At 28.1% G+C, this 14,968-nt stretch overlaps 1 protein-coding gene across 1 annotated transcript; it reads left to right on the top strand.

Annotated features, from left to right (window-relative positions):
• The first annotated feature begins 2,099 nt into the window (after positions 1 to 2,099).
• On the top strand, positions 2,100 to 5,818 carry LOC129322071 (2-hydroxyacyl-CoA lyase). Its single transcript, XM_054968105.1, has 2 exons — positions 2,100 to 3,855; positions 5,214 to 5,818. The coding sequence occupies exons 1-2, from the start codon at positions 2,467 to 2,469 to the stop codon at positions 5,526 to 5,528; spliced, it is 1,704 nt and encodes a 567-aa protein (XP_054824080.1). The 5' UTR covers positions 2,100 to 2,466; the 3' UTR covers positions 5,529 to 5,818.
• The last annotated feature ends 9,150 nt before the right edge of the window (positions 5,819 to 14,968 follow it).

Here is a 14,968-nt window from a genome sequence, read left to right as displayed (position 1 = left end):
ATTGGCTTTGGGATTGCTGAGTCTAATTAATCTGGTTGTGTTTCGTGTTGGATGAGTGTTTCTGGAAGAATTTCAATAAAAAATAATTTCAAATTAAAATTAATAAAATATGAAAAATACTTTGCAAGATCAAGGGGTTGAATTCAAAATATATTTTAATAAAAAATGATTAAAATACATTTTATTTTTTAAGAATTTAAATTGGAATTTTAGTAAGTAAGCAAGATTAGATATGTAAAAAATATTACTAATAAGTTATGTTAGTGAATTAACATGTGTATTTGTGAAAATGATAAGTTAAGTTAGAATTTTAATAAGTTCATTTATATTTTAAAAATGATAGGTATTTTAGTCAATTTTTATTAAAACATATTTTCAATACAATTCCTTAATCATGTAGTGTATTTTGAAATTCTATTAGTGTTGATTTAAAATTAAACTATTACAGTAGTCTTTTGTTTAGAATTTGAAAGTGAAAAGAAATAAGAGATAAATAATTATGCTCCATCTATTTCTAGTTGTAGGAGAAAAAAAGTTACATTACACAGTTTAAAAAAAATAATTAACTATATCAATTGTGTCTGAAAATGAAATAATTAATAAACTATAATACTCTTTATTAATTGTATTAATCAAACCTTCATTAATTATTTTTTATAATTATAAATAATATATTATAAGGGATAATTTAAGAAGTTTGAAATAGATGCTTACTAGAATATGTGATTTTATTTATATAAAAAAATTAAAAATGATAGCTTTTTTTATAAATAAAAACAGAAAGAGTATGTGACATTGAGTTTTGTTTTGTTTTTTGTTTTTTGTTTTGGAGGGTATTGGCTACTTCCCATTTACTTTGTGATCTTAATTTCTTATAATTTTAGGAAACTTTATAATATTATTTTTCGATGCTTGATCGTGTATTAAATATAAGCACATCTCCCAATAAAAATTGAAACATTGGTTCACTACTTTGCAAAAGACTAACACATTTCTTTAGGTTCAACTAATAATATAATTGAATCTAGCAAAAAGAACTAATACCATATAGCATAATGAGTTAAGATTCAAATTTCTAATAAAAAAATTTTTATATTTAATATTTGATTGTATCTCGAATAATGTTATTATCAATAAACAAATACTTGTGAATAATAAAAAATATATAATAATTTTAATGTCTTTTAATTTGGGTTAATCTTAAGCCCAAAAAAAAAAACTATAGTTATGGTGTAAACAAGTTAATTTATAATAATAGTTAATAATTTTTTGTATTTTATATTTGTAAAATCATAAATATTGAGCAAAATTTTAATATTGACCAACCTCAATTCTCTTCTTTTATTAATAAAATTTGTTATTATCAATAAACAAATATTCATATTTAATATTCGATTGTATCTCGAATAATGTTATTATCAATAAACAAATACTTGTGAATAATAAAAAATATATAATGATTTTAATGTCTTTTAATTTGGGTTAATCTTAAGCCCAAAAAAAAAACTATAGTTATGGTGTAAACAAGTTAATTTATAATAATAGTTAATAGTTTTTTGTGTTTTATATTTGTGAAATCATAAATATTGAGCAAAATTTTAATATTGACCAACCTCAATCCTCTTCTTTTATTAATAAAATTTATTATTAATTTAATATAATGGACTCCAGACATGTTAAAAGTTATTTAATTTAAATAATTTGTATTGTAATTGAGATATTTTTTGTTTTTATTGGAGATTGTTATGAATTTATAATTGTTATTGTTGTGATAAATTTTATATAATTATAAGTAATTTTATTATGTTGAAATAAATTATTATTTCTTATAAGTAAAAAAAATAAAATAAGATACTGAATAAAATCAGAACCAATCTCCTATTAGATTATTGAATTGATCCGATCCTATTCGACTTTAGGTTATAATGAGATTAGATCAAATTACGAATTACTTAATTTAATTATTTTTAAAAAAAGGATCAGATTTCAAGTTTGGTGAAAGTCCTGTCGGATCACTCTTTTTCAATGCCCTAACACGCATTCGTAAATGACAAAATCAACCACCCATATCCGTTTTTATTTTTTATTTTTTAACAACTCATAAATAGTTGAACGCGAAAATGCAAAGCTCAGTCCATGGCGATCATCTAAATCTTTGAATTTAATGGAGGATTAACCTAGACAGTCATCGCCTCGTAGATTGCTATCACGATCACAAAGCAATTTTGCTTCTTTGAAGGCCCAATCAGTCATTTCCAATTCCAAGCCGCCCGGCTGCCAGAATCAACCACATTCCATCGCGACCTCCACCGGTTGTTCGACCTCCGTATATTTCCCAATTTCAGTTTCAACTGCCAAAAAATTCCACTATATAAGCTATAATTTACAAATTCCCAAACCATGCTCAAGAATCAAAAGCCTTCCAGTCATTAGATCAAGCGTACGAGTCACGAGTGTTCAGCTTCAATGGCGGATTCGATCGACGGCAATGTTCTTGCGGCCAAATCCCTCGCGCTATTTGGCGTTCAGCACATGTTTGGCGTTGTGGGTATCCCTGTGACGTCACTCGCAAATCGCGCAGTGTCTCTTGGTATTCGTTTCCTGGCTTTCCATAATGAGCAATCTGCTGGTTACGCTGCTTCTGCCTATGGCTACCTCACCGGCCAACCTGGGGTTTTGCTTACTGTTTCGGGTCCTGGTTGTGTTCACGGCCTTGCCGGTCTCTCTAACGCCATGGCTAATGCTTGGCCGATGGTCTTGATCTCTGGTTCGTGTGATCAGAAGGATTTTGGTCGTGGCGATTTTCAAGAGCTCGATCAGATTGCAGCCGTGAAACCCTTTTCTAAATTTTCTGTTAAGGCTAAGGATATAAGAGAAATTCCCAATTGCGTTGCTCAAGTTCTTGATTGGGCCGCTTCAGGTCGACCCGGCGGCTGCTATTTGGATCTTCCGTCGGATGTTTTGCATCAGAAGGTATCGGAGTCTGAAGCTGAGAATTTGTTAATTGACGCTGAAAAGCTCAGAGTTAAGGATGGAGAAGGCGTGGCAAGCCTTCAAATTCCTAAAATTGAGGAAGTGGCTTCGCTGCTTAGACATGCCGAGAGGCCTTTGATTGTGTGCGGAAAAGGAGCTGCATATGCTCGAGCTGAAGATGCTCTTAAGAAGCTAGTGGAGAGTACTGGAATTCCGTTTCTACCTACGCCAATGGGGAAAGGGTTATTACCAGATACTCATGAGCTTGCTGCTACTGCTGCTAGATCACTGGCTATTGGTAAATGCGATGTTGCTCTTGTAGTTGGGGCAAGGTTGAACTGGTTGCTGCACTTTGGTGAGCCACCTAAGTGGTCGAAGGATGTGAAGTTCATCTTGGTAGATATTAGTAAGGAGGAAATTGAGCTGAGAAAACCGCATGTGGGTTTAGTTGGAGATGCCAAACAGATTCTGGAGAGGATAAATAAAGAGATCAAGGATGACCCCTTTTGTCTGGGTAAGTCTCATCCATGGGTAGAGGCTATATCAAATAAGGCCAAGGAGAATGTGTCCAAAATGGAGGCTCAGCTTGCGAAGGACGTCGTGCCTTTCAATTTCTTGACGCCAATGAGAATTATAAGAGATGCCATTTTAGATGTGGGTAGCCCTGCCCCGATAGTGGTTTCAGAAGGCGCAAACACAATGGATGTTGGTCGATCTGTGCTGATTCAGACGGAGCCAAGGACCAGATTAGATGCAGGGACATGGGGAACAATGGGGGTTGGTCTTGGATATTGCATTGCAGCTGCTGTGGCTTCTCCTGGTCGGCTTATAGTGGCAGTAGAAGGAGATTCTGGATTTGGGTTCAGCGCAATTGAAGTTGAGGTATAATAAAAAAACCGACTCTTATTATTATCTAGTAATAATTGTTTCCTGCCTTATATTTTAAATTATGAGTGTTTGTGTGATAGTGTGTGTGTGTGTTTCTTGTTTTGTTTGCATTGAGAGATTAACTCTAAAAGCGAGGGCATATTATGCAGAACTGTTTTTTCCCTGATGATTTTGAGTATTGTCCATCTGAGTTCGTTTTAAAGCAGCACATTTCTAGTGATTATTTCACCTATTAACTACCATTAGTGAAATGTTGTATCCTTTGGTCATTTCTTTCACAAAAATATTGTGCTTCTCTCAAACATTTTACACGTGACATATTCTTATTAATTGATTTAGAACTTGGTGTCTATGCCTCCAAGGAGGGACTATACCTGTGCCATAAGAAAATTGAATGAATTCTCTACAAGAATTGATAGTTGTACAGGAAAATTGGGTAGTTCTTTCACTATGTATGTGTCTGAACACTTCCCATTTTAGTCATGTTGATGTGACGTGGACTAATGGAAAAGAGAAGAGATAATAAGAGAGAAAACGTAGTCAAATAAAGAAAATCACTAATGCGTTTAAAATTTAAATTTCCACTGTTAAATTACAACTATATACTTGCAATTGACGTAAAAATATATCTTCTGTTCCTTAATGCTTAAATTTTACCTAATTTAGGATATTTTTGTTTTCTTCTCTTCTTGTCACACTTTACTTGCAATTACATTTTTTGACTGCTGTTGAAAACTCTTAAACAAATTAGATGTTTTTTGTATTTGTTGATGCAATGCGCTCCAGCATTTTCAAGGGTGAGAGAAGATTGTCTGTGGCAGCCCGAGGGCATTTAATTAAAAATCTTTTTTTAGCTGTATAGCGTCTCAGGGAGGTCTGTTTTATTTTGGTGTTGTCGTGTGACTCGTGTCCCAAGAGTATGAAGTTTTATATTTGCTTTTCCAGCTAAAACTCGGGAAACTGAAATGTATCTGGGGGCATGAAATGCTGTTGCCAAGTTTAGTTTTCTGAATATTAGTACGATACAGTACATACTTTTCGATAGATCGATATCATCATACGGCTGCTAATGTTTTTGAGTTTCGTGTATGTTTGGCATTCACGTATTAAACACAACGTTTCATATGACATCTGAACACTTTAGATTTTCTCGTGTTGCTGTGTCTGTCACGGCATGTGTTTGTGTCACCATTGCTAATGTATTAAATTAGGTGGTATCTAGGATTATTCATCTTTAAACCTATGATTTCTTTTTCCCTTTTCCCCATCAATGCATTATATATCTGTACATCAATTTGCTTTCATAAACATAAAAGATTTGGGGCTGGTATATTCTCTCTTCTGTGTTGCAGACGTTGGTTAGGTACCAGTTGCCTGTGGTTGTGATTGTTTTCAACAATGGGGGTGTGTATGGCGGTGACCGTCGGAGCCCAGAAGAGGTAAATGGACCTTACAAGGATGATCCTGCGCCTACTTCTTTTGTCCCTGAAGCAGGCTATCATATTTTGATTGAAGCATTTGGAGGAAAAGGATATATTGTTAGGACACCAGAAGAACTCAAGTCTGCCCTTTCAGAAAGTTTCTCTGCACACGAACCAGCTGTTATAAATGTCGTCATTGATCCTTTTGCTGGTGCAGAAAGTGGCAGGCTGCAACACAAGAATTGAGTTAATCTTGATTGCCTTTCTTTCTACGTTGCATGCTTCATCTTCATTTTCAGTGGCCAACATTTTCGTTAGACGAAAATTATAAATAAAATTATAATTTGGTGTTGTTCCAGTTCTGGAAGTGCCTTAACACTGAGAGACAAGTACAGATCACTTTTACTGCACAAATAAAAGTTACGACTAGCACATTTTGACACCATTGTGATTTATGTAGCCGATCTTAAAGCTTGTTATTGTTGTTGTATGTAAAAGCTGCAACTACTTTAAACACAATAGTTGCAATTCGCACATTTTGGTGTATTGTGATCTCTGTCACTGATCAAAGCTTGTTATTGTGTATAAAAGCTGCAACTACTATATATAACAGAGGGAGAGGGATTATCCTCATAGTAAAATTAAGGGGAAACTATAAATAAGAACAAGTGAGACTGACAACGGCTGGCAACTACAATTCATGACCACGAGATAATCAAATTATATTTAAGGATCATGGTCTTTCTCTACGATTAGACAAAAATTCCCTTCATACAAGTGCTTTAATTAAATTGAAAATAATGAAATTGGGTCGAAAATATTTTAGTACTTGAAAAATAATTTTAATTCAATTGAAAACTATTTAATTTCTAGACTTGGGATTTAGTCTGAACATACAAGTGTTTTTTAGTTTTCATAGCACGATTATTAAAAGCAATAGAATTGGGTTGAAATTTTCTTAATACTTGATTAAGAAATAATTGTAACTGACTTGAAAACTATTTCACTTTTAAGCCAGGGTTCAGTCTAAACGAATCATTTTTTTTTTTAACTTTTCTTATCACTACTCTTCCTGTGGTCCTATTTATGAGACAGAGAGAGAAAAAAAAAATTTGATCCTATTATAAAGAACTTACAATTTTTAATGCTTCTTGTTACTTTTTTGCTTTTATTAAATATTTTGAATAAAAATATCAGTAATAAAATTTAAAAAATATTTATTAGGGGTAATGTGTAAACTTACTAAATTTTAAGACAAAGTCAATGAGGTTTAATATTTTTTTTATTCTAGTAAAATATGTTGAAAGTGACTTATTAATAGGACTAGAAAGAGTATTAAAAATAGTGACATTAGGATGGAAATTCTTAATACTTAGTTGAGAAATAACTCTAACTAACTTGAAAATTATCTACCTTTTAGACTTGAGTTTTAGCCCAAAAGTGCCAATTTTTTTAGTTTTCATATCGATATTACTAAAAACAGTGATGTTGTGTTGAAAATTTCTTAATATTCGATTGATTAGGAAATAACTCTAAGTGAATTGAAAACTAATGAACTTTCAGGTTATTCAAAACATACCAATTTTTGAGAAAATGATAATAGGAATTCCATAAGAATTATTGAAATTCTCATTATAGACTAGGATCCTTATTTATAATAAATTATTTTTTATTAATTGGCATGAGATTTACAAAAAATTTTGTAAATTCCCAACTACAAAAAAAATCACAAGTGAATGACTTGTAATTCACAATTGACCCTCATAAATTTTCAAATAACATTATAAGTAATTCTAAATGTATTTTATAAATTTTTCAGAAAATTTTTTTATATGATAAAAAAGAATAAATAATTAACTTGTGATTCACAACTAACTTTTATAAATTTTTAATTAACATTACAAATAATCTCAAGTATATTTTATTAATTTTTTAAATAATTTATTTGTATATTGATAGTAAAAGAAATCGAGACTCATAATTAATTTTCATAAATTTCTAAGTGACATTACATATCATCTCAAATGTATTTGTTGATTTTTCAACTAAGTATCCATATTTTTTTAATTGTAAGTAAAAATCATAATTTATCATTGAAATTTAATAATTTGATATATGTAATTGTTATTAATATTATTGTAGGAACCCTAATTATTATCTTCTTCCAATTGATTTTTTTTTCTAATAGTTTTCATAACAGTACTACTAACAAGATTGGAATTTGATGAAAATTCTTTTAATACTGGAAGAAGCAGGAGTACAAGTACTACCAGAAAGTTGTAATAATAGAATTTCAATATAACCAGATTCTGAAATAGTGACTGCAACAGTGCAACTGATTCATCGATGTTCCCTAAAATGACACTGTTCGTCCTGCAGCCAAATCCAACAAAATTGAAGCCCTGTTCATTTAGATAATCCTATTTTGTATATTCCCCAGCCAATAAATAATAATAATAATAATAATAATCCAAATTTATCAAAATTGTGCATAGAAAATGGCAGTAACATGATACAAATTATGATAGTGTTTTTACCCAATACTTGACCCGGCAAGGAAGTCACAGCAGATGCAATTAGAAACAAGAAAGTAGAGTATAACATAAAAGAAACCATTTTATCTTCTATTTAGAGACAACAATTCAAACCCATCCAAGTGAGCTCAACAAATTTAGAGTCAAACTTAAAAAAAACAAATTTTTAATGTTCAAATTAGTTTGAATAGACTTGCAAAAATTCAGGCCAAGTGTGATTAAGATTCAAACTTGGCTCTAATACCCTAAAACATTTTAATCCTATAAATAAATATAACATATTAAGTATTAAATAATCTGTTTTCTTTGCGAGCTTTGGTATTTCAAGTTTTTGATTTAAAGTTCAAACTCAAGATCTCTCGTTAAAATCGATTAACTTGCTTACCAGTTGATACAAGCATCCAATAGTAAATATTAATTAATCATTTCAATTTTCACTCATTTTATATTAACAACTATATGTTTGAGTATATTAATTATTCAAACTAGCCTGAATAAACTCAAAAAATTCAAAGTATTAAAATCATACTTGACTATATAAAATTTTCTCATAGGTTTGGGATTATTTAGACCAATTCGAATAACTCTGACGTGCTCAAATTATTAACTCTACTTTGATAACATTTCATGATTTTCTTTTAAAATAAAATATGAGAAATGATTAAAGAGATAACTTTGATGGTGTTAGAATTTTGGAAGTAACGAATGTATCTCTTTATGAATTAAATATAAAAACTACTTACTTACAAATATTGATCAAGGAGGAGAAAACATTGATACTTTACATATTAATAGGCTGTAGGCAATTAGGCATGGGTAGAGAAGACATATACCTTTGATTATGTTTTGTTTAATGTCATTAAATGATATATATAAGTTCATTATTTTGGATATTTCTTGAATTAAAATTAATTTTTTATCTATTTTATGATTTTTACAAATACACACAGGCGCATCGATCCTAAATACATCAGATCCTATATTTTTTAAAAACTGAAAGTACTAATATATTTGATACGTCATGCGCATTATAATCGTATATCATAGATAGGTGGCGAGGCCCAGCTTGCCTCTGATGTGCTTTTGTTTTTTAATCAAAACTCATAAAAAAATTATAATTATAATATTTATTGATAAATGTAGTCAGGCCTTAATGTAATTATTAATAAATTTTATAGTAATTAATTTTTTATGTATGATTAATATAATTTTCCTTTTTTTTGTTAAAGCTACGAGACCAGCCCCCACATGTCATTTGGATTTGATGTATTGAGACCGCTTTTGATTGCAGCAGTCCATTAGCCATGCTTCAGCTCTTCTGTACAGCAAAGCAATGTGAGTGTCGCGTTATCATAGTCAACATTATTTGAAACGTGGAAATATGGCTTGACTACTGATACAAAATTCTATATGCCCTTTATGTTCATGGTCTTGGGTATTCTTGGCATTTACTCACAACCTAATATAACTATACTTTCTCCTGTCCATAATATATGATATTAGTAACTAATTTATAGTCTAGAAAAAGTTAGTTAAAAATTTAATATTTTTTAAAAGAGTTAATGAGTAAAATAAATTTTAAAGTATAGTGCGAAAAGCACTTTAGACCCTGTATTTTTAAAATGTATAAAATGAATCCTAAACTTTTAAATTCATAACATTTTAAATCCCACCATTATCTTTTTGTTAACGACATTACTATCTATCGTAAGGCCTAATCAAATGCTGATATGGCAGTTCCTTAGTGATATATCATTTTTAATTAGGGTCACAGATCCTAAATTATTGTGCGAGTAGCATCTTAGACCTTGAATTTTTAAATTTTAAGCAAATTACCTCCATCGTTTATGTATAAATTGTTGACTATTATGTAGACAAAATTAGTCTCAATGTGCTCCGCTGCAATGAACGCATCATTGGTGGAAGTGAATGACCCATAATTTTATGAAATGAATTTTTTGTCCCTTTTTTTACAATATTTTTCAAATAATTAGTATCTCATACTTTTATATACTTTATAACTCTAATTAGTGTTATTTTTAAATAATTCTTATTTATTTAATGATAAAAACTTAGGATCCCATTTGAAAAAAAGTTTAAAATATTACATGATTTTAATTTATTGGTTAATTTGGGTTTTAAATTTGTTGATGAAGTTGTCAACTTTCATATCCATCTTTTGTAAAATTCTTTGATATTTAAATTTTTTTCAAACAGAATCCAAGTTTTCACTATTAAATAAATAAATATTTTTAAAATAAAATTAAATTAGAGTTATAAAATATATGGAAGCATGATATACCTATCGTTTGGAAAACATTACAAAAAATGAACTCAAAAATGTCATTTAATAAAATTATAAGCTATTCACCACAGCTAATGATGCATTCCTTATGGTGGACTATGCTAAGGTTAATTTAGCTTACATAATAGTCAATGTTCTATACATAACGGTGGGGGCAATTTGCTTCGAATTTTAAAGTTCAAGGTCCAAGATGTTACTTGTGCAATAGTTTAGGGTCTGTAATGCTAGTTAATAAATGACAAATCAGTAAGGGACTACCACGTCGGCATTTGATTTGGCCCCACGATGAATAGTAATGGCGTTAACAATAAGATAACGGTGGAGGTTTAAAATGTTATGAATTTAAAAGTTTAGAATTTATTTTGCACATTTTAAGAGTTGAGAATCTAAGGTGCTTTTTGTGCAATACTATCAGACATGAGTAGATTAAATGTATATATAAAAAATATAATTATAATAATATTAAATAAAAATAATATTAAATGTATATATAAAATAAATATAAGAAAAAAATATATGAAATACAAGTAGATTTTGGTTAAATTAGATATGAGTAGACTTAAAAATATTTTCATTTGCACCTATAACTATTGACGTCTTTACAAAAAATAGTCTCAAATCATATTTTATATATGTGAATTGTTCAAAAATAAAGTTAGCTTTTAGTAGGATCTAATTTTTAAAATTTTTAAAGCTTTTTTAATATTATGTTTAAAACCATCTAAAAAACCATTTTGGTTTTCAATTCAACTTCAGTTTCTAGCCTAATAACAGCTTAACTCTTATCCAAGCCATCTCACTCATGAAAATGGTTTCTTTTGGTCCAAACTGAGTAGTTAATGACAGCTCTAATTGATAGTTATAGATGCATATGTAAATACTTTTGAGTTTACTCATATATAATTTAACCAATATCTACTTATATTTGAGAAGTTATAAAATTATAATTTATATTTTTCTTATATTTATTTTTATTATACATTTAATATTATTTTTATTTGATATTATTATAATTTTATATTTATATGTACATTTAATATTATTTTACTTAATATTATTATAATGTTATTTTTATTTGTTTTTATAATTTTTAAATGGTGAGGACAGTATTGTTTTTCTGAAAATAGTTTATGGGTAACATTACGCTTTAACTCATGAAAAGTGAATGCCACTAACTACAGTAACGGACGTTTAAATGACAAGGACAACATTGCTCTGATTTAATTAATTTAGAAGTAATATTATTATAATAAATAATTTAAAGATAATATTGTTCATTTGGGAATAGTTTAAGGGTAAATTATACCTTAACTCAAAAAATAAATATAAAATTAAACTTTAGAAATTTTAGTTTAATTATTAAAAAAGTATAAATAAGTATAATATAAAAAATTTATTTATAAATAAATCTCATAAATTTATGACAATGTCACACGAAATTTAGTTGTCATTAATTTACTGTATCTACAATGACAAAAATGCCTTTAGACTCTCGCCTCTGTGATTATCGTTGATTGACCACCGCAATTGTTAATCGGTCATCAGCAGTCATTGACAAGAAGAAAATAATTTTTTAAAAAATACTTTTTATTAAATATTAATACTTTAATATTTACAAGCCAAACATCATATATTAATAAGTAAATATTCAAGATTTACAAGTAAACTTCTTATATGTACAAGTCAGTTCCTCTTGCAATATTAATACTTTAATATTTACAATTAAAAGTTTGCAAATTTATCAGTTAAACTTGTAAATTAACATTTATCAGTTTTGTAAATTAACATTGTAAATCTACAAAGTTAACTTGCAAATATTAACCTATAATATTGTAAGAGGTCAATTTTTAAACATAAGAAATATGAGTTGTAAATATTAAAAAATTACTTGTAAAATTTGTAATGTTTGATTTGTAAATATTAAAATATGAATAATTTAATAAAAATATTGTTTCAAAAAACTTATTTTTTAGTAACTAGTCAATGATAGTCGGCCACTGGTTAATGATTGCTTGTAGTTAGTTAGCATTGATCAAAGGGGTGAGAGTTTAAAAACATTTGTGTTATTTTAGATGGTAAATTAATTACAATAAAGTTTTAGAGACTTAAGTGTATTTTTATAAATTTATGAGACTTATTTATAAATAAGATTTTCATGTGGAACCTACTTGTAATTTCCCCTTAATTATTAGTTTATAATTTATTAATGGATAAAAAAGCAAATTTGCCACTAAATTATATGTCTAAAAGTGTTTAGGGTTCCAAATTCAGTTTTGATGTAATGTTCTCTTTCAATTTGAAAATGGTACAGTATAGCACCTATCGTTAATAAAAATAAATTTTAATATTTGCTTAACTAAAAAATATACAAAAGAACATCAAAATTACATAAAAGAAGGACCAATAAAATTGTCTTGATTCTTTTATGTAATTTTGAGTCATTGTCTGTAATTTTTAAATCATTTACTATAATTTGTTAGTCATTTTTAATAATTTTTGATATCTTTTTTTAATCATTTTTTGGTTAGCTAACAATTATATTAAAGTTAACTTTTATTAACAGTAAAAGTAAACGTGTATCATTTGTAAAAATTAAAGAAAAACATTATATCAAAAAATAAATTTAAGATTCTAGACGTTCTAAACTTATAGTTTAGGGATTAATTTGTTATTTAACCCTCTATTAATTAAAATTTAAACTTGTAATTAAGTTACATATAAAATGTATAACAACTATTATTCATATGTAATAAATAATGCAATTATTTCCCAAATTTCATATAATGCACCAATTATGTCCAGCTAGTAGTCATCCATGTAATTGCTTGTTCATCATGATTAATGAACAATATTATTTATTCTAGGTTTAGTCCAAATACATAGGATCAACTTTAATTTAATGATATATTATTTATTACAAAATTAAAATAAAACATATTGTGTGCTCGTTGTTCTCGTAGTAAAATGTAATGTTTTAAAAAAAATAAATAAATTGGGCCTTCCGTGCAGCAGGGAGTCAATTTTTGAAATCACTAGTAAGTTGAATCAACCGCCGCCTTAGCGTCTTATACGAAATATTATAACACGAGGCACAGTTGATGCATCTGCAACCACCATTTTTTATTTAAAAAATCACTCTCAGGTTTTATATAGGAATCTAACTAAATAAATTATATAAAATCATAAAATTACTCTGAAATCACCTACCATTTACTGAAGTTATCAATGTGCTATATTGAAATTATCAATTATATATACACCGCATACTCTCTTTATTCTCAAATGTGAAGGGAAAAAAAAATATCCAATTCACATAATTTAACAATTTGGTTAAGTATAATGTTTACGTTTAAAATTAAAAAAAATTTAAATTAAATTACACTTATAATTAATGAAACAAGTTTGTCTTGGGAAAAAACTTTGATTTTATATGGGGAAATTTGGTAAAAAAATGTGATATTTATGTATTTAATCGTACCTTATTTTATTATTATTATTCCCAATCGAATCTTATCATATCTTGGAAATATCAAAGTTATGCATATTACAAAATACAATTATTGAATCTTCAACCATCCTCATTTCTTTAGTAAAAATAATAGTACAATAAAAACCCTTTTGATATTTGTATATTTAATCTTATCATATCTCTTGGAAAACTCAATGTATAGGAAACTCGAGTCATGGTGTATCTTCTGCATGTGTCTGTGCATGTAAGACTGCAAGCAATGAAAAATAGTCTGAAACAAAGCTGTCTCATTGTAGATTTATCACAAAAACCAGAAGAAGAAGAAGACAAAACTAGAGCCAAAGCAGATTGACAAAAGTACAGAAACCGATAAAATACACAAAATCGAAAAGAGGAGGTAAAGAAAGGAGGAAGAATAATATGTTAAGGATTTGAGTAAAAAATACAATTGATAAAATTTTCTCTATGAACCTATTGAAACATTCTAGTCATCATGCATACTCACTCTCTTATCAAACAATCTCAAGTTGTGATTGTAGTACACATTGACTTAATTCTCTTAGGCATCGGGTATATATAACACCTTCCGTTTACTTGAGATTTCATCACACACGTATGCGCATTGTGAGATCCATTGAGAACGATCTAAATATAATGTATGTGTAGTAGAATCATAAATTTATCTTCTAGTTCTATTTATAAACCATTTTTAATATATTTTATCAAAATAAAAAAACATTTAAAATTTATTAATTCTGTCAAAAAATTTAATAAACTTCCATCTTTATTCCAATTATATATATATATATATATATATTTTTTTTTTTTTCCTTCAAAATTTCATGGGGTAGTCTAGCTTATAAATAGAATTAAAAAAAAAATCTTCTCTTTGTATGTAAATAAACCAGGGAGTATATACATATAAATATAAACCTAATATGGACATGTACTCCCTCTATTTTTATATATAAGAGAAAAAAATTATATCATACAGTGTAAGAAAGTTAATTAACTATAATAATTATATATGAAAATAAAGAAATTATATAATAATTATATCTGAAAATAAAAAAATTAAACTAAAATACCTTATATTAATCAACATAAGAATGCATTAATTATTTTTCATTAATGTAAATTATGATGGATAATTTAAAAAATATGTAATAAACGCTTATTGAAATATGTAATTTTATTTATATAAAAAATAATAGTTTCTCTTATAAATAAAAATAGAGTAGTATTTGAGTTGCATAAATTTCTCTCTATACTTTATATATTGTTCATTAGTAGCCTTTAGTGGGAATGAGAACACATAATTAAGGCTAGAAAGAGACCTAGCGTAATACTCCCAATATTAAACAAATTTTAATAATTG

The sequence above is a fragment of the Prosopis cineraria genome, unplaced genomic scaffold, assembly GCF_029017545.1.
Source record: "Prosopis cineraria cultivar Desert tree isolate PC_DT_omini unplaced genomic scaffold, ASM2901754v1 PC1, whole genome shotgun sequence".
NCBI classification, from domain to species: domain Eukaryota; kingdom Viridiplantae; phylum Streptophyta; class Magnoliopsida; order Fabales; family Fabaceae; genus Prosopis; species Prosopis cineraria.
The sequence above is the reverse complement of the archived record's forward strand: the minus strand, read 5'-3'. Positions and strand labels throughout refer to the sequence as shown.